General features: G+C 46.2%; 1 protein-coding gene across 2 annotated transcripts in view; it reads left to right on the top strand.

Moving 5' to 3' along the window:
• The first annotated feature begins 464 nt into the window (after positions 1-464).
• The window catches only part of MEIOC (meiosis specific with coiled-coil domain), a 67,404-nt gene continuing 47,993 nt past the window's right edge, over positions 465-19,875 (top strand). The window contains exons 1-2 of one of the 2 annotated variants that reach the window (XM_083147439.1): positions 465-718; positions 17,060-17,188. In XM_083147439.1, the coding sequence (XP_083003565.1) occupies positions 713-718; positions 17,060-17,188 (135 nt within the window). In that variant the 5' untranslated portion in view covers positions 465-712. The remainder of the gene's footprint in view (positions 719-17,059; positions 17,189-19,875) is intronic. The other variant, XM_083147438.1, reaches the window with a different exon arrangement.

Consider the following 19,875-nt stretch of genomic DNA (forward strand, 5'->3'; position numbering starts at 1 on the left):
ACCTCCTTCTTTCCAGTAGCCCTGGCCACATTGCCTGAGTGCAAACATGGCTCAAGAGTGAGAAAACCTGTCAGCAGCACAAAGGTTACATAATAACTCATGTAGCATGCAGCAGCTGCAGGCCCGGGTCCCTGGGTTCTTTTTTTTTTTTTAAGCTAAATCACCCATTTTATAAGATTTTGTAACCTTAATTAGTGTGGCTATGTTATACAAAGTAAGATGTACTTAACCCAGGTCCCAGAACCATTACATTGGGGGAGTGTTCATCCTTTTTCGTTACTGTAATAAGACTGCGGATAATATATAACTAGAGAAAAATGATGGGGAGGGGTATCTTCACCTCGCCGCTACCTTCCCACGCCGGCACACCCCCCATGATCGGGCGGGAAATAAACGACTGCTCTCTCTGCCCTGTGTGCACGCGCTTTCTTCCGCCTTAGCTATTACCGGCTAACAACCTAGCTAGCTCACAACGATTGGTCCGTCGCTCTTCCATTACATGTGCTAACAGCCAATAGGCGGGCATATCGGGAGGAACTGTTGCTGAGGTTGTTCCACGAGCGGTCCTAACAGACGCTCGGGGGCGTGGCCATGTTTTTTTATAAGCACCTGCGGGCGCGTTGTCAGTCACTCACATCAGTCACTGTCAGTGTCAGTCAGTCGATGCGCTCATGCGCTGGCTGGGGATTGGGAACGGAGAGCTGCGATAGCCATGGAGGTAAGAGGACACTGATGTATTGTGTTGTTACTACTACCACTACATGGTACACCTCGGCAGGCGTGCTTGAGATGTTACAGATGCAAAATATGTAGGTAGACTTCCACCCCTCCTATAGTCAACCGGTTGCGTTCTCCCCGCTCGAGCTCTTAATTTGGACGATGGTAGAGTCGGCGAGATGTGTTATTTATTCACTTTTGTAAGCTGTTGGGCATGCTGGGAATTGTAGTTTCTCAGCAGGTGGCGCGAGGCTGCATGGGTTTGGTCTGCCAGACTGGTAGGCACAAGCCCCATCCTGTGTGGTAATAACTTCACCACTCAGCTCCCTTATTATTTGGAGCAATAGTTCCCTGATCCTTTTTAAACAATTGTAGGGGGGGCAGCAGCAATTGAAAAATGAAACCCGAACTTAAAACAATAGCAACATTTCCAATGAGGAGGGGGTTATTTATTATAACTAAAAATCCAGCCAAGCCTTAATACAGCAGTACATTGCATATACTAGTGCGATTTTATCCCAGCATAAAAAAGGTGAGGCCAGTTTGTTCTATACATTTTTCAAACACAGCCAATAACATGACATTTAGGAGCTGAATAGCTGGACATTTATCATCCTTGCATTTATCTCTTTTTAAGGCTTAATGCATCTGCCCCAATATGGCTTAACACAACTTGCATTCAATATTATGTTTGTTTATACCCAGTTATAAAGCGCATTCCCAGCCCTACAAAATATGCAATACAATGGGCGGTATTCAATGAGACTGATTCGCCAGGTTTTTATGGCGATTTTGTGATGTAAGGCAAATTCTTGACAAAAACGGTGAATCACCCTATTCAATGACCAGATGGCGAATACATTTCAAGGTTTTTTTCGCCATGATTCACCGAGTAGCAATCGCTATCTTTTTATGGTGAAGTGGAATGTGAACTTTTAAAATAAAGTGTTTTGTTTTTTACATTTGGTGTAAAAAAATCAGGAATTTTATTCTGAGGGGCATGCTATTTTTATTCATGTGCTGTAAGCACATGAATATATATTTAATAATTTTTTTTTTTTTTTTTACACTGACCAGCCAGCAGGGGGCGCCGGAGCCGAGCCCACTCATTAGATAGCCATATATTCACTGCACCCGATCGTTACATATGCATGATCGGGTGTAGTGAATATACCCGGTCCCCTGCTGGCACCCCCGGGGGGCAGCCTGTGCTGCCTGGCACCCGGGGAGCCCACCTCCCCCCCCTACATACGCTCTGGGGCAGGCAGGGAGACTTCCATCTCCCTGCCTGCCACCGTCCTCAGGCTCCCTGCGGCGTTCGCCGCAGGAGCTCATATTCGCTGGTCAGGGGCAGCGAGCCCCTGACTCGTTGAATACCGGAGCCGGCGAGGCTCCGGTAACGCGGCGACCAGTGGCGAATGTGCAGCGAATCCTAAACAGGATTTGCTGCACGTTGCCGGTATTCACATTGAATACCGCCCAATATGTAGCTCAGGGTACGAGTGCCTCACTGCTCCTTTGGTTGCATTTACACTATCTTGACCTTATTCAATTGCTCTATTGTGCCCGATCTCCCGTCAAAAAGATTATATACTTTTTTTTCGTGATCAGGTTTAGCCATGCAAAGCAACCAGTCTAATTGGTGCATTGCGAAAAGTCCCATTTGAGCACTTAAAAGCTGACTTTTCAGTATATCTGCTCACCAGACCCAGTGGGGCAGAAATGGTGGCGCAAGAACATTTGAATACTGCCCCCTGGACAATGTATGTGTGTTATGCACACCATGCGTAGAGTTTCTTCAGGGGCTCTGTTTTTTTTTTTTTATATATATACAAAAAACATTTGTGTATACTAATTAGCCTATTGCAGTGTCCCTGGTTTGGATGCCATAACTGGGATTTGAGATGTGTTTAGCTGCTTTGCATGCTAAACCCAGTGCTTTTGGGTGCATCAATAGTAATGGGCACCCACCCAATCAGAGCAACTATTGAATTGCTTCAATGGGCACTCAAAGAACAATTGCCCACGTCTGAACTGGGAATAATTACATATGTTCTGTGGTAATAATAAATGCCGAATGATGCTCCAACAGTTGAGATTCCGACAGTCGGAATCCCATCTTACAGGTGCTACTTTCCCTTGTCCACGACCCATATTGAGGAAGAATAGACCCTGTGGCGAACGCAGCTAACCTGCTTGGGACTTCTCTGTGCTCGCCACCATCAGAGTATTGGTGGTCGGGGTTCTGATGTCAATTCCAACTATCAGAACTGCATACCACACCCAAATATTTGTTGCATATATGACAAGAAACATGGCTTGCCTTTAGAACTACCTCTGGAAACCCCTATTTTAACAAACCTTTCCATTTTTATATCATTTTCCTTTTTATATCATTTTTGGCAGCCTTGTGGGTCCACCAAATACCACCTTGCGAATGGTGGCCTGGCAAAAATTAGGGTGATTCCCTCGCTGGGCCGGCGAATGGATGTTACACAGTAACAGCGATTTGCAGCCTAGTGGGATCCACCCACATCATTTGATGTCAGCGACCATCAAATGATAAATAAACAAGATATATCATAAACAAGATATATTTTTACATTGCACTCATTTAGCATAGAAGATTTTCAGTGTTTAAGCCCCATTGACACTAGAGGATTTTGTGAACAGTATCCCTCAGAATGGGGCTTTTGAGCGATATTGTTCACAATATAGTCTAGTGTGTACTTTCAATATCAATGTGCGCTCCCACTCATTGTTAATGATGATTGACGTCTTCTGAACATGCAGGTTCTGAACATGCAGGCTTCATAGCGAAATTACCTGCCTGTTCACCGGGTCCCAGTGACATCACTGAATGATATTGGCGTCCATCTAGTTCAGGTGCTAGTACAAAAGGGGGGTTGTTACTCCACACAGGTAATAAACAATTTAATAAGAATTGCAGAAAAAAAAGAGAATTTTAATATGACGCTATGGTAACCCCATCCATGCTTATTATATAAAAGTATGTGGGATATTGTATCTACAGAAACAGAAGAACAGAAGGTCTGGTGCTATATATCAGATAAAACGATTTGAATGTAGATTCCTTCAACCAATTGCTGCGGTTTTTATGGGGAGTTGCTCACACTACTCAAAAACACAACAAGAAACACAGCAAAGAAAAATTGCGCAAAAGGTTGAGGTAAAAAATGAACCAATAAAATGTATTTAGTAAGAATATATATGTGTTTAAGAACTTAGGGCCTTATTCTAGTTCACTCTTTCTGACAAAATCCTTCTTAGATGGACAAAACCATGTGCACTGCAGGTGGGGCAGATGTTACTTGTGCAGAGAGAATTAGATTTGGGTGGGGTTTTACTTCAAAGTGAGATCTATATTGCAGTGTAGAAATAAAGCAGCCAGTATTTACCCTGCACAGAAACAAAATAACTCACCCAAATCTAATTCTCCCTGCACATTTTACATCCGCCCCCTGCAGTGCACATGGTTTTGTCCATCTAAGAAGGATTTTGTCAGAAAGAGTAAACTAGAATAGGGCCCTAAGAATCAATGTCACAATAGGCCCACTTTATCGGCTATAAGAACATGTATATATAACAATCTATATTAGCATATAGGCAATAATCCACCTGAAGTTTCCCCCAGCTGTGCAGATCTGTTAGTGCTCTTATGCAATAATAATAAGCAGTGTTAGTTGCTGTAGATTATTCATTTAAGCAGAGGTTAGTAGGTTATTGCTTCCAAGGTGGAACGATTGTTAAAACAATCCTTTGGGTGACATTTATTAGAGATCGATGGTGGGTTTTTGGCGATTTTTATCGCAAAAACGGCCATTTTTTTCCCAAATCGATTTTTTAATGGGTGGCGTTTTGCGGCATAAATCGCACTTTTTGCCGCGAAATCGCACTTTCTGAAAGTGCGTGTTTTTTTTAACTCCGGAATTCGCATCCAGATGTTTTTCCCATTGAAAAATATACAAATCGCATTTTTAATGAGATTCAAATTTGGAAATCGCCAACAAAAATGGTGCCCAAAAAAAATAGACCTGATCCTGACTGGCGATTTTGTCAGAAACATGGTGATTTTGTCAGAACCATGCACAGATCATTGTGATCTGTGTATGGTTCTTTTTTAAAATATGTGTGAAAGTAAAAAAAAAAAAAATGGCGTGAGGTCCCCCCTCCTGTACATAACCACTATTAAATGTCACCCAAAGGATTGTTTTAAGAATCGTTCCACCTTGGAAGCAATAACCTACTAACCTCTGCTTAAATGAACAATCTACAGCAACTAACACCTCTTATTAATATTGCATAAGTGCACTAACAGATCTGCCCAGCTGGGGGAAACTTCAGGTGGATTATTGCCTATGCATATGTTAATATAGATTGTTATATATACATTTTCTTATAGCAGATAAAGCGGGCCTATTGTGACATTGTTTCTAAGGGCCTTATTCTAGTTCACTCTTTCTTAGATGGACAAAACCATGTGCACTGCAAGGGGGCAGATGTCAAATGTGCAGGGAGAGTTAGATTTGGGCGAGTTATTTTGTTTCTGTGCAGGTTAAATACTGGCTGCTTTATTTTTGCACTGCAATATAGATCTCACTTTGAAGTAAAACCCCACCCAAATCTAATTTCTCTGCACGAGTAACATCTGCCCCACCTGCAGTGCACATGGTTTTGTCCATCTAAGAAGGACATTTTGTCAGAGAGTGAACTAGAATAAGGCCCTAAGTTCTTAAACACATATATATTCTTTCTAAATACATTTTATTGGTTCATTTTTCACCTCAACCTTTTGCGCAGTTTTTCTTTGCTGTGGATATTGTATCTGATGGTACTCCCTTAGCTATGAACAAATGTGAAAAAAAAACCCGGTACTTGTTTCCTAGCAGGGCACCCACTAAGCTGTTTGCTTAGTGGGCTATTCTGAGTAGTGAAATCACATCGCATGGCTCTTTGTGCCTTGCGATTCGATGTGCAATGCGATCTCAGTAGTTAATTTGGTACTTGTGTATTATCATGGTGCCCCCGATTTCCATCGCAGGTCATTGTACAACCAAAAGTCGCATCGCATGCGATGCGACCGATTTTAAGTCGCACATGCACCTAGATGCCTATTTCCTGTGTTAAATGCCCCCCAGACCCGATTTTAGATTGTACACCCACCCTGATGGGTAATGACCCTGATGATGTTAAATGCCCCCCCCATTGTTAACGCCACCCCACTATGAACGCCAACCCGGGCGGTGGTACGCGTCCTCCGACCTTTTCATACCCCCACTATCCACGTCGGCATGCAGCTGCGCTCGCCACACTATATAAAATCAACTCCACGCCGACATGGATAGTGGGGGTATGAAAAGGTCGGAGGACGCGTACCGCCGCCCCTCGCTGCGCTCGCCACGCATGGCATGCAACGCGATATTAAAATTGTACATTGTTCCCGGGAAAAGCCTAAAATAGGTCCCATTGCATGCCATCGCATACCTTAATTAGTTGTATGCGATGGGCGCCGTGATAATACACAAGTACCGTTAATTTAGTTAATTTATTCACTGCACCCTGAGTGAAATCGCACATCGCATCGCTCGGACCTTTTTTGTGGTGTGAGATGCGATTTCAGTAGATCATATGGTAAAACACCACCACTCTTCACGTCACCCCAAAGCGTGGCGAGTGGCGTCGGTGGAACGCATCCTCCGACCTTTTCATACCCCCACTATCCACGTCGGCTTGGAGTTGATGTTATATATAGTGTGGCGAGCGCAGCAAGCCACTGAGCCCGAAGCATAGCGAGCCCCTCAAGGGTACGTGGATTACTTTACATGTATTCCGCGTCCCCTCATGGGGCTCTCCACGCTTCGGGCTCGGTGGCTCGCTGTGCTCGCCACACTATATAACATCAACTCCACGCTGACGTGGATAGTGGGGGTATGAAAAGGTCAGAGGACGCGTTCTGCCGCCGAGAGTGGTGGTGTTTTACCATATTAACTACTGAGATCGCATCTCATGCGATGCGATGTGCGATGCGATTTCACTACGTTAGCGTACGTAGGAAATCTGCGCGCCCTGCTAGGAAACAAGTACCAGAAAAACTCTTTTGTTGGGGAACTTCTTGTTTCTATACAAAATTATCTATATTAAAATATTTTACGCTAATCGAATAAAAGGATATACACAACATCCATTATAACACTAAGGACATACAGTGTACACCTATTGGCCCCCATCATTTAGTATATATTGGGCTTTAGACTTTTTTGAGGGGGGTGATTAAATTGTCTATATGCATTCAGGGGCCGATTCTGTTTCACAAAGAGAGAACCGAATTTGGTCCCTGCCGTCATGGTCAGGGTTTGCGCATTCGCACTTCTGTGCTTGTGCAAACCCTGACTGTGAACGACCTCGGCAAATTACACTGTTGCCGGGCCATTCGCAGAGGGGATGGGGGCGGTGGTGGTGCTGGGACATGGGAACGCTGGGTGTTATCATGGGTACGTGGACAGGCTGATGCCTGCTGGGGGCGGGCGGCTGACATCACATGACGTCAGCTGCCCACCCTGTTTGCGTCCAGGGCGCCGCAGATATAAGTCAGTTGAGACTGACTTGTATTTGCGAAGGCAGGAGAGATCATTGGATGGCTGCCGATTATTGAATGATTTATCCTGCTGCTGGCACATGCAAGGGGATGTGTATTCGTAGCACATCCCCTTGCATGGTTGCGAGGGGAAACAGTGGCAGGGGGGTGGGGATTCTCCTGGGCAGCATCACATGGACTCTGTAAACTGCGAGCTTACAGATTCTCCAAGCGCTGGGATCAAGAACATCAAATTGAGCCTGCCCCACAGCACTCGCTAATCATTTCCCATATAGCACTACGAGTGCAACCTTACTGTTAGCTGGAGCCGCGTGTATTGCACCTTTAGAAATAGTAAGGTAAAGAGAAAGTCCAGGGGCAAAATGTAATAGGGTGCGATTTTTAGACATGTGCGATTTTTGGTCAAAAACGGCCGAAATCGCACATTTTCCGAAAATCGCACATTTAATAGGTTGAAAATCGCGGTAAAAAATCGCACTTTTTACCGCGAAATCGCACTTTTGGAAGTTGCGATTTTTAGTCACATTTCAAATCGCATCCAGATGTTTTCCCATTATAAAGTATACAACTCGCAAATGTAATAGGGTGCGATTTTTGGTAAACGTTACCAAAAATCGCAAAAAAAATAGACCAGGTTCTGACAGGCGAATTTGACAGAACCATGCACAGATCATTGAGATCGGTGCATGGTCCTGTTAATAAATATGTGTAAAAGTGTTTTTATAAAAAAAAAACGGCGTGGGGTCCCCCCTCCTAAGCATAACCAGCCCCGGGCTCATTGAGCCGGACCTGGATCCAAAAATACGGGGGGACAAAAAGCATAGGGGTCCCCCGTATTTCTGAGACCAGCCCCGGACTCTTGGACCGGTCCTGGTTCCAAAAATACGGGGGACAAAAAATCTGGGGGTCCCCCGTATTTTGAAACCAGCACCGGGCTCCAACAGCCCGCGATGTCATGCCACAGCCGGGGGACACTTTTTATACAAGGTCCCCCGGCCAAAACATGAGCACCGTGGCTGGTCAGCCTTGGACGGGGTACCTGGAGGAGTGGGGACCCCCCCCCCCAATAAAGGGGTCCCCCCCCCCCCCCCCCCAGGCTTCACCCGTCCAGGGCTGAAGCCCGGGGCTGTCACCGGCGTCCGTGGCCAGTGGACGCCGGCCTGGTAGGGTTAAATCGATCATACGTTACATTGCTTTATACCGGAAAACTACAAGTGCCAGCAGACCTCCCCCGCATGCTGGGACTTGGAGAACCACAAGTCCCAGCATGCGGGGCATTAATGGGCCCGCTGGGACTTGTAGTCCACCTGTAAAAAGAATGTTTATAAAAAACACACACACAGAGAAGTAAAATTTTATTACACACACACCTCACTTTTACACCAGCGTTACTTACCATTCCTGGATCCAGCGCTGGTCTGGCTGCTTCACAGCCGGCTCCCCCCGCACTGACAGGCAGCGGGGAGAACCGGCTTTCTCCGTTGCCTCTAACAGCTTCTGTAGCGCTGTTCCAGCGCTACAGAGGCTGAGAGCGCCATTGGCCGATACGTCTCCATGGAGACGCATAGCTCAGTCCTGATTGGCTGAGCTATGCGCACATTTTCATGACTAAAAATCGCCCGAAATCGCGGCAAATCGCATTTTTTGCCGCAAATTCGCATCTCATTACATATGCGAATTCGCGGCAAAAAATGCGATTTTTAAAGGTGCGATTTGGTGCGATTTTTTTTTTTTTTAGTCTAAAAAATCGCACCCTATTACATTTCGTCCCAGGTGGGCAGAAGCAGGTCTACCAATCTCCCCCCCCCCCCCCTTGCCAGCGACCAGTGACATTACTGCTCCATATGTCCGTGTTAGTGACAGCCCCGCCGCCACTTTGTTTTTGACCATGAAGAAAAAGTACCAGCGCTGGGAAAAAGTATGGGATCTCCCCAGCGCTGGAACAGCAGAGATATTTGGCTAGATATATCAAGCTTCGAAAGTGATAACATGAAGAGTGATAAACAACCAGCCAATCAGCTCCTACCTGCCATGTCACAGGCTGGGTTTGAAAAATAACAAATAGGAGCTGATTGGCTGGTTGTTTATCACTCTCCACTTTATCACTTTTTGAAGCTGGATACATCTGGCCCATTGGCCCTTATTCTAGATCACTCTCTAAGGCAAATTCCTTCTCAAATGGACAAAACCATGTGCATTGCAGGTGGGGTAGATGTAACATGTGCAGAGAGAGTTACATTTGGGTGAGTGTTTTTGTTTCTGTGCAGGGAAAATACTGACTGCTTTATTTTTACAAAATAGAAAGTAATTCCTGGGTAACTAAACTCAATGTAGGGAAATCTGTTTGGAAATCCAGTTTTGTAATATAGCTTTTGCTATGTGATATATTGCATGTGATCCCAGCCAACGCTCTGGCCCCGATATATCCTTAGTAGTGTTCCCGCTAGGCTGTTTTAGCGGGGCGTTGTGCCCTGCCCAATTTTTAGAGGGCAAAAATTCCTAGAGGGAACACTACTTAGTACAGCACTAGCGATCTAAGGGATCCGATGTACACAGAACCTCAGATCGGAGCTTAAACACAACTTTGTTCCAGGTTTTATCCGAATTATCAGAATGATGCGTCAAAATCGGATGAAATCATGAAAAATCGGACAAGTGTATGACCATCTTAAGAAAATCAAGGAGATTGACAATCTTTGAGTGCAGCCCAGGCTCCTCTTCCTCCACGCCCCTTCAGGCTTCACTTTTTTCTTGGTGCCTCAAGGCACAGGTATCAAGGGACAGGGTTCCGTGCCCTGTCAGAGATTTTTTAATTTACATTTTTTGGATTTTTTAAATTTTTAGGAGACAGCTTGCTATTGCAATGCTGCTCCCCTGTGGCTGGCAGCGGCGTGCCGACTTTTATAGCCAGACCCGCCGCTCTCATGACACGAAAGACACCGCGCCCCAACCACAGGAAAGCAGGTCCTCCCTTAACTTAAGGGGGGTTTTGCCGTTCGCGGCGCATACCACCAGCGGTGACATTGATGCAGGCAGGGTGACACTGGCAGTGACACCCAGTCGTTTCTGCGCGGCCACTAGTCCACCAGGGTGCCGTACTGTGGAGCGCCATTTTGGCGCAGGGCACTGTTGGTTCCAGGGGAGGTGGGGCTTGATCCACAGCTCCCCGCCTCCACTCTCAGAGCGGGCACAGTCACTGTTTCCCGCCTGAGCTAATCTTCTCCACGCCCCTGCAGCGCCCAGTAAGCGCCACATCGCATGGGACTTCACTGAGGGAGAAGCGTACCAGAACTCCTGCTCCTCTACGCGTTACAGGACCAGGTTTTTCAGCAGTCCTCTTCACCACACTAGATTAGTGTTGGTCAGAGAGTATAGTGTCTTGCCTTTTTTCTCCCATCTTTCCTGCTTATTGCTGTGTCAGAGGGTGATATTGTACACTGTGTAAAATTACACAGGCTCATTGTCAGCTTTTGTGTTTGTTGGGGTTCTGTGAGGAAAATATCACAGAAAAATCCCAAAGCTAAACCTGCCATGGAAGCTCCTAGGCTGCATGCTTATGCATGCACTAAATGTAAGGAAAATGATTCCTCCATACAAGACCAGGCTGGCTTGTGTGACTGCTGTTCTGTACAGGACTCCCCTGACGGCCCCACAACCGTCAGGGGAGTACTTGTGTCCTAATAGGGCGCCCACTAAAGTATTTGCTTAGTGGGCTATTCTGCGTAGTGAAATCGCATCGCATGGCTTTTTGTGCCTTGCTATGTGTGCGATGCGATCTCAGTTAATTTAGTTAATTTATTCACTGCACCCTGAGTGAAATCGCAGATGAGATGAGATCTCAGTAGTTCATATGGTAAAACACCTAAAACAGCACCACTCTCCACGTCACTCCGAAGCGTGGCGAGCACAGCGGAACGCATCCTCCGACCTTTTCATACCCCCACTATACACGTCGGCAAGGAGTTGATTTTATATAGTGTGGCGAGCGCAGCGAGCCACAGAGCCCGAAGCTTGGTGAGGGTAGTGAGCCCCACAAGGGTACGCGGATTACTTAACATGTATTCCGCGTCCGCTCGCCACACTATATAAAATAAACTCCACGCCGACGTGGATAGTGGGGGTATGAAAAGGTCAGAGGATGCGTTCCGCCGCCCCTCACGGTGCTCGCCACGCTTAGGGGTGACGTGGAGAGTGGTGCTGTTTTAGGTGTTTTACCATATGAACTACTGAGATCTCATCTCACATCTCACGCCACAAAAAAGGGCCATGCGATGCGATTTCACTCAGGGTGCAGTGAATAAATTAACTAAATTAACTACTGAGCGTATGTAGGAAATCTGGACGTCCTGCTAGGAAACAAGTACCGACCCCACTGATAGGAATATTGAACACTGCCTTAAAGCTGTGTCTACCAATGTAGGAGTCTCAGCCAGGCCAGCAATGGCCTCCTCATGGGTAGCCAAGGCAATTGGCTCGTGGGCAGACAGTTTGGACGACCAAATCACTTCAGGTACCCATCGCTCAGAGTTACTATCTACAGTGGATCTGATCAGGGAAGCAGCCATGTATTTAGAGGAGGCTGCAGTAGATGCTGCGGCTCTATCATCTAAAATATCAGCATCTTCAGTAGCAGCCCCTAGGGCTCTCTGGTTGCGCACATGGAATGTGGACTCAGATTCAAAAAGGGCCTTGGAGGCGTTATCGTTCTCTGGTGATGTCCTGTGTGGCCCTGAGCTGAACAAGATTGTATCCACAATAGCTACGTCCAAAACGGCTTTCTTACCTTCCACCCCTCCCAAGGCTAGATCTCGGTCCTTTTGGCCCCAAGGAAGACCTAGGGGGCAGCCCTCAGCAAGGGTTCAAACCTCTTCAAAATGAGTATCAGCCTACAAGCCAAAGCATTCCTGGGCAGGACGCCATCAGGCTCCTAAACAGACTGATAAGCCCTCAGCATGAAAAGGAGGCAGCCCACCAGAACTCTCAGGTGGGCGGTCGCCTATTGTTATTTGCCGAGGTATGGTGAGCCACAACCACCGACAGGTGGGTAAACACCATAATAGCTCAGGGATACTCCCTTTCATTTCAGGTACGCCCTCCAGCTCGGTTCTTCACAACAAGCGCCCCTCGAGAGCCGGAAAAAGCAGATGCATTAGGAGTGATAATACCAGTTCCGCCTCCTCAGTCGAGGAGCAGGTTTCTACTCAAACCTGTTCCTGGTAGGAAAGCCGGACGGTTCATTCCGGCCCATCCTCAATTTGAAACAACTGAACGAGTATCTCAGAGTGCCCAAATTCAGGATGGAATCCCTCAGGTCTATTCTACAAGCCCTAGACATCAAGAAAAGGGTTTTTGTGTAGGAGTATAGCGCTTAAGGTGTTCCCATAAATCACACAGATATATAAGCATAAGGGTCTTATATCACCGTATGCCCAAAAATGTCCTGATAGTTGTCCAATTGTCCAATAGGTCTGACAATATGCAGAGCGTCCTCAAATTTTCTCCATAAGAACAGAGAAAAACAGATACAACATGAAATTAATTATAAAGTGCACTCACAGACATAGACGTTTTTAAAAGCATATAAGGCTAGTCCCCAGGCAAATCAGCAGCCACAGATGTAGATACAAGCGTTGTTCTTCTTATGGAGAAAATCTGAGGACCCTCTGCATATTGTCAGACCTATTGGACAACTATCAGGACATAATTGGGCATATGGTGATATAAGTCCCTTATGCTTATATATCTGTGTGATTTATGGGAACACCTTCAGCGCTATACTCCTCCACAAAAAACCTTTTCTTGCTGTGTAACCTTGTATATGAGTGGTATGGGGATGTCACTTACTGTGTAGTGTGGTTAAGCTGCTACAGGGAATTTAAGCGCACTTTAGCACAAAAGCACTTTGTTCTACAAGCCCTAGAGCCAGAGGACTTCATGGCATCTGTGGACATCCAGGATGCATACCTTCATTTCCCGTTCAGAACAGACTGCCAGCGCTTTTTGCGGTTCGCAATCAGGAACCTTCACTACCAGTTCATAGCCCAGCCCTTCGGCTTATCAACAGCGCCAAGAGTTTTCACAAAAATCATGGCCATTATGGCTGCGGTTCTGAGAACTCAGGGGGTACGTCTGTTACCATACCTAGACGACCTCCTGATATTAGCCCAATAGCAAGAGACACTTCAAACTCATCTTAGTCTGACAGTGGTCCTCTTGCAGAAACAAGGCTGGCTCATAAACTGGAAAAAGTCCAGCACAAATCCATCACAAAGGATGGTACATCTAGGAGCATTAACAGACACCAGAACCCAAGGGTCTTCCTGCCGGAGGACAAACGAGTAACGCTCAGGGATCTTCTAAGAGCCTTCCTTAAGCAGCACAGGGTGTCAATTCACCTATGCATGAAGGTCTTAGGGAAGATGGTCTCCTGCTTCGACATGGTAGAATTTGCACAATTCCACTCCATACAGCTACAACGGGAAATTCTACGTCACTGGAACCGTTCTCAGGCAGGCCTCAAAATACAGACCTTTGTTCTGTCCAGACAGACCGTCTATCATTAAAATGGTGGATCCTTCCTCCTCCTCAGTTTGTCATCCCAGAGTGGATGATCCTAACAACGGATGCCAGCCTCCGAGCTTAGGGAGCAGTTCTGGCAGAACACTCCTTTCAAGGACGATGGTCAAAGGAAGAAGCAATTCTTCCGATCAACATATTGGAGCTAAGAGCCATCTTCCAAGCACTTCAAAGCGCAGGTCCTCTAATTTACTCCAAAGCGGTGAAGATACAATCGGACAATGCCACAGCGGTGGCATATGTCAACCATCAGGGAGGAACCAGGAGCTCGGCAGCAATAAGGGAGGTGTCCTCAATTCTTCATTGGGCAGAGCATCACCAGATGGCCTTATCAGCAGTTCACGTCCCAGGCGTCTAAAACTGGGAAGCCGACTTTCTAAGTCGGCAGGACAGCCAGTCGGGCGAATGGGCTCTCCACAAAGAAATTTTTCAAGAGCTGGTCATCCGGTGGGGGCTCCCACAGATAGACTTAATGGGCTCTCACGTAAACAAAAAACGTCATTGTTACGGGGCTCGCTCCAGAGACTACCTAGTGGATGCACTGTGGGCTCCTTGCCCATTTTCCCTGGTCTACATTTTTCCTCCAGTGGCTCTTCTTCCACGAATCCTCAGATGTCTCAAACAAGAGCGGACGACAGCCATCCTGCTGGCCCCAGACTGGCCTCGACGAGCCTGGTATGCAGACCTTCAGGAGATGTCAATAGAGCCTCCTTTGCGTCTACCAGCTCGTCCGGACTTGTTATCACAAGGACCATGCCTACACTCAAATCTACACAAGCTAGCATTGACGGTGTGGCTCTTGAGACGGAGATCCTAAGAGCAAAAGGGTTCTCTTTGCCAGTCATCAAAACAATGATAGCGGCAAGAAAACCGGCCTCATCCTGGGTATATTACTGAGTTTGGAGTGCCTTTTTCAACTGGTGTGCTGAACGCAATTTGCCACTTGAGAGTTTCGCTTATCCAAGATCTTGGCCTTTTTACAGGCAGGCTTGGATTTAGACCTTAAAATTATCTTCACTTAAAATCCAAGTTTCGGACGGCGTTTTAGAGACGGCTTGTGAAACTGATGGCTATCCAAACATTCCTACAGGGGGTCTTACACATTCAGCCCCCCTTTACACCACCAATTCAACCTTGGGATTTGACATTGGTTCTATCGGTACTCCAGCATCCACCCTTTGAACCACTGGAGTCAGTAGATCTTAGGTGGCTCACTTGGAAGACGGTCTTTTTACTAGCCATAGCTTCAGCTAGACGAGTATCCGACCATTCAGCCTTGTCCCATGTTTCACCATATTTGGTATGCCACCCGGACAGGGCAGTTTTGCGGACACGGAAAGAGTTCCTACCAAAAGATGTTTCCAGGTTTTACATAAATCAGGACATTGTTGTTCCTGCGTTTTTACCGTTAGAAGCTTCTTTAGAGTTATGTTCTCTAGATGTTGTGAGAACTTTGAAGATTTAGGTTTCCCAAACACAAGGCATCCGTAAGACAGATGCATTATTTGTTTTATATGATGCAGCAAAGCGCGGATGGCCTCAAAATAGACGCTGGCTGCGGCTAACTTTTTAAGCTGGATTATTTTTCCTCAAATAAGCCGGTCCCAGCATCAATTCGGGCCCACTCTACACGTTCAGTGGGGGCCAGTTGGGCAGTAGTTTGCCAGGGAGCCTTGGTCTTCGCCACATACCTTTCTAAAGTTTTACCAATTTTTGGGCGACATGTCCTCAGTGCAGCTCAGGTGTGTTCCCTCCCTTAAAGGGACAGCTTTGGGACGTCCCACTGTCCCAGTGACCACCATTGGTATGATAGATAAAAGTGGATTTTGGTCCTACCTGTAAAATCCTTTTTTCTGAATCCATGGTGGACACTGGGCGCCCACCCTCACGCACTGATCTGACAATGAGGGGGACTGTACTACACTCTCTTGAAACTTATACTTCCTTCTGGTTGCATGGTTTCCATTCCTTCTCTCTTCCTCTTCCTGTTCCTTCTGGATAAGCTGTTAAACAAACTGAAGCCTGTAGGGGTGTGGAGGAGGAGGAGCCTGGGCTGCACTCAAAGATTGTCAATCTCCTTGGTGCCTGTAGCTGAAGCTCCACCCACACCCCACTGTCCCAGTGTCCACCATGGATTCAGAAAAAATTATTTTACAGGTAGGACCAAAATCCACTTTTTCCTTCTTTGACTGTTGAGGTCACATACATTTTATAGATGTACCTTCTACCACTGGAGAGACAGATTAAGCATGTACTGTACAATCACAACTGTTTTACCGCAGTTATGGCAAGCCGCCTGGAGATGGTGAGCATCAGCTTGTGTATTAAATGTATAAGGGTAGGGTAGGTTTAATGTACAGTAGATCACTATGTATCTCATAAACACATTCACACATGTACTCATTCAGGAACCATGCAGATGGTACACATGATTCCTGTATTTGCTCTTGCTGTCTGACATATTTTTTTGAGTGTTGCTTACAATCAAAAATAATTCATTTTTTAGTTTTGTTTCCGTCATGAAAGATTGTTTTGAAAATGTTATATTCATATTTGCGATCCATCAATTTAGGACTTTCATATATTAAATTTCTTCTTCAGGTTTCCATGGTCTTCACATGGTTAATGATGGGTATGCATGGTGGAGACCAGGATCAGGCACCGAACAGCATCATGCAGCCCAAGCTTTATTATTTTATTTTTATAGCTTTTAAATGCCTTTTTTCTTTTTAAGTATAAACTACTGGGCAGTCTAGGGGACGCCAGTGCTAAATGCTCCAGCAACCCCCACCAGAACGCGACACCACAAATGGGTTGGTAAGTTTGGTGGGATGCCAGTGGAGAGCTTGATCTGATCAAGTGTTAAGCTGCCCATACACTAGTAAGACTTATCTTCAGATCTGGCTGGTTGTCACTCATCCATAACCATGTTTTTGTTCCAGTTTGGCAGTCTTCCAGCATTTCCAAGCAAATGGTCAACTGTCATTTGCTCTCATCCATAACCATGTTTTTGTTATAACCAGACAGATCTGCAGATAAATCTGCGTGTGTATGGCCACCTTAACTTCCTTTGTTTACTACTAATTTAGACTCAAGTTGGGCAGTAACCCTTGTGACTAACCCTTGGGTGCTCTTTTGTTTCTTTTAAAGCATACAGCTGCCTACAGAGCAAATAGTCGAAGCTGGAGTGACATGGATGGTGGCAACAAGCTTATGGATGAATTTACCAGAAGTACATTGTCCACACCTTACTCCACTTACAGCCCTTACAAAGTTCAGGTATAGTGAAATTGGTCACAAAATTTTCTGATATCTACATATGTTATTGTACTAAATTGTGTAAACTTTTAAAATATTGGCCCTTATTCAGATCTGATCGCAGTACAAATTTGTTCTCAAAATGGGCAAAACCACGTGCACTGCAGGTGGTAACATGTATAAAGAGAGTTATGGTGTGTACACAAGGTGAGATTTGACATTAGATTTTGACTATATAGTCAAAATCGCATGCAGATCCCACAGATTTTTTACCTTGCGATCCCGATGCGTACTCACGTGATAGCACAAATCGAAACTCAGATAGATAGGTCAGCAATGGCTATATAGTGCAAATCTAATGCAGATTGTATTAATTGTATGTAAAGTACAGAGATAGCAAATATTGTATAGCACTCGATTTTTAAGTTGAATAGCAAGGGAATCTCACCTTGTGTACACACCATTACATTTGTGTGAATTATTTTGTTTATGTGCAGGTTAAATACTGGCTGCATTATTTTTACACTGCAATTTAGATTTCAGTTTCAACACACCCCACCCAAATATAAATCTCTCTGCACATTACATCTGCCCCACCTGCAATGCACATGCTTTTGCCCATTTTGAGAACAAATTTGTACTGCGATCAGATATATATATATATATATATATAATGGCAGATTGTGGCACTCTCACGGACTCAACAAATAATCAACACGACACAAAGCTGTGGGTCAACGTTTCGGAAGGTTTACTTCCTTTTTCAAGACATCTCACTGGTGATTTTCCGATCAGTCAGAAGGTGGGATTGACAGAGGCGCGTCTCCGTTGCTGTCACTCCCACCTTCTGACTGATCGGAAAATCACCAGTGAGACGTGACGTATAGACACGCCTCCGGGAGACACCGGACCGGAAGTGAGGTAGAAGACGGGCGGGCGCGACACGTGACGCGCGAGCCTCCTCTCAGTTCACATATAGGTAAGCCATGTTACCCTTCTTGCTTTGTATTGCACCTTTATGTCTTGTCGATTATTTGTTGAGTCCGTGAGTGCCACAATCTGCCATTCTACATACCTGCTTCTCTGGCACCCCGGCAGTTGTCTTGAGGATTTGATTGAGTGCCTGCATACTCCTGCTAATATATATATATATATATATATATATATATATATATATATATATATATATATATATATATATGCAAAAAAAGATGGCCTTTAGGACATACAAGCAGACTCAAAATAATAACGACAAATAAGTGTATCTTGCCAGGTGCAAGGAGGATAAGAAAGTGACCAGGCGTGCCAAGGCACAAGCTGAGGAGAAAATGGCTTAGTCAGTAGATAAAGGAAGCAAAACTTTTTTTAAGTATATAAGTGAAAGGATAAAATCAAATGGAGGAATAATAAGGCTTCGGACAGACACTGAGAATTTTGTGGAGGGAGACAAGGCAATTGCAGATTATCTAAATAATTTTCTCCTTCATCCAAGGGGACACTGAAGTCACTACGCTGGGGATAGAGTGGTGCATTGGAGGAGTCGGCACTTTAAGAAATTGAAGTGTAGCATGGCTCCTCCCCCTCTATCCTCCCCTCAGACCTCAGTCTTAGTTAAGTGCCCGGAGGAGTCGGATCCCTGGGCTAGGGCTCCTCATAAAGGGGCTCTATAAAGTTAATTTTTTAGTGTGAAGTGTATCAGGCAGCCAGAGGACCCTGCCTGCTCCGTAGGATGCCCTCCGGTGGGGTCAGAGCGGCACCGCCTGCGGTGCAAGCGTCTGACCCTGGCCACCAATGCATCGGCGCTGTGGACCCGCCGCAGATGCCCGCGGCCAGCTTTACGGGTCCATGGCCGCGTCACCCGCCGGAGGTACAGGGGGCTGGACCAGTGTGCGCGCTGGTCCAGCATGGAGGTCAGATGCGCTTAGCGGAGCAACAGAAGGGTGCGGAGCTTCCCCTTCTCCTACACGGAGGCACCATTTTACTGCCCACCCTGCCTCACCTGCTGATGCGCCTCAACGGAACCCCTGAACAGGGCATCAGAGCGCTTCTCCTCCTGCCTGGGTGAGTGACAAGGGTTTCCCACTGGGATCCCCTTTGGAGTGATATCTTTTACTGTGGGCTTAATTCGGGGAAGGCAGGCTCCTCTCCCCCTATTACTTCTTTCTCTCCCTCACTGCTACCTAATCTTGTGTGTGTGACAGTCTGAGGTGCTGTGAGATTGTCAGTGTTTGCAATGGCTGCAAAAAGTTCTTCAAAGGCGTCTCAGAAACGATTTGTGTGCACCCAGTGCACTCAACAGTTTACTCAGCACATTAACCCCTTCAGTGGCAATCCAGAGAATTTTCCGGGCTGTGCCTCAGTGCCCAGTCTGGCAAGCCCGGAACATTCTCGGGATTGCCACTGTTTGGAGCCGGGCAGCGCTGCTAAGGTCACTCACTGATCTAAGGCAGCTTCGCCCTGCCAGGCTCCCTCCCCTCTGTGGCGCCCCCTCCTCCTCCCCCCTCCCCTGCACAGGTCCGGGCAGCCGCTGATTGACAGTGCAGCGGCGCTGCCCAGACCCAGGGAGGTAGTGGTGGTTTTTCTAAGGGAGCCCTCCCCATGAAAAACTCGCCCAGTGGGGAGCTCTCCCCCCAAAAAAAACACCACTGAAGGGGTTAAGGGTGTAACCCTGTGCAAGGATTGCTATGAGAGGTATGAAGCAGACAAGG

The sequence above is a fragment of the Crinia signifera genome, chromosome 6 (assembly GCF_055691185.1).
Source record: "Crinia signifera chromosome 6, ASM5569118v1, whole genome shotgun sequence".
Taxonomy (NCBI): domain Eukaryota; kingdom Metazoa; phylum Chordata; class Amphibia; order Anura; family Myobatrachidae; genus Crinia; species Crinia signifera.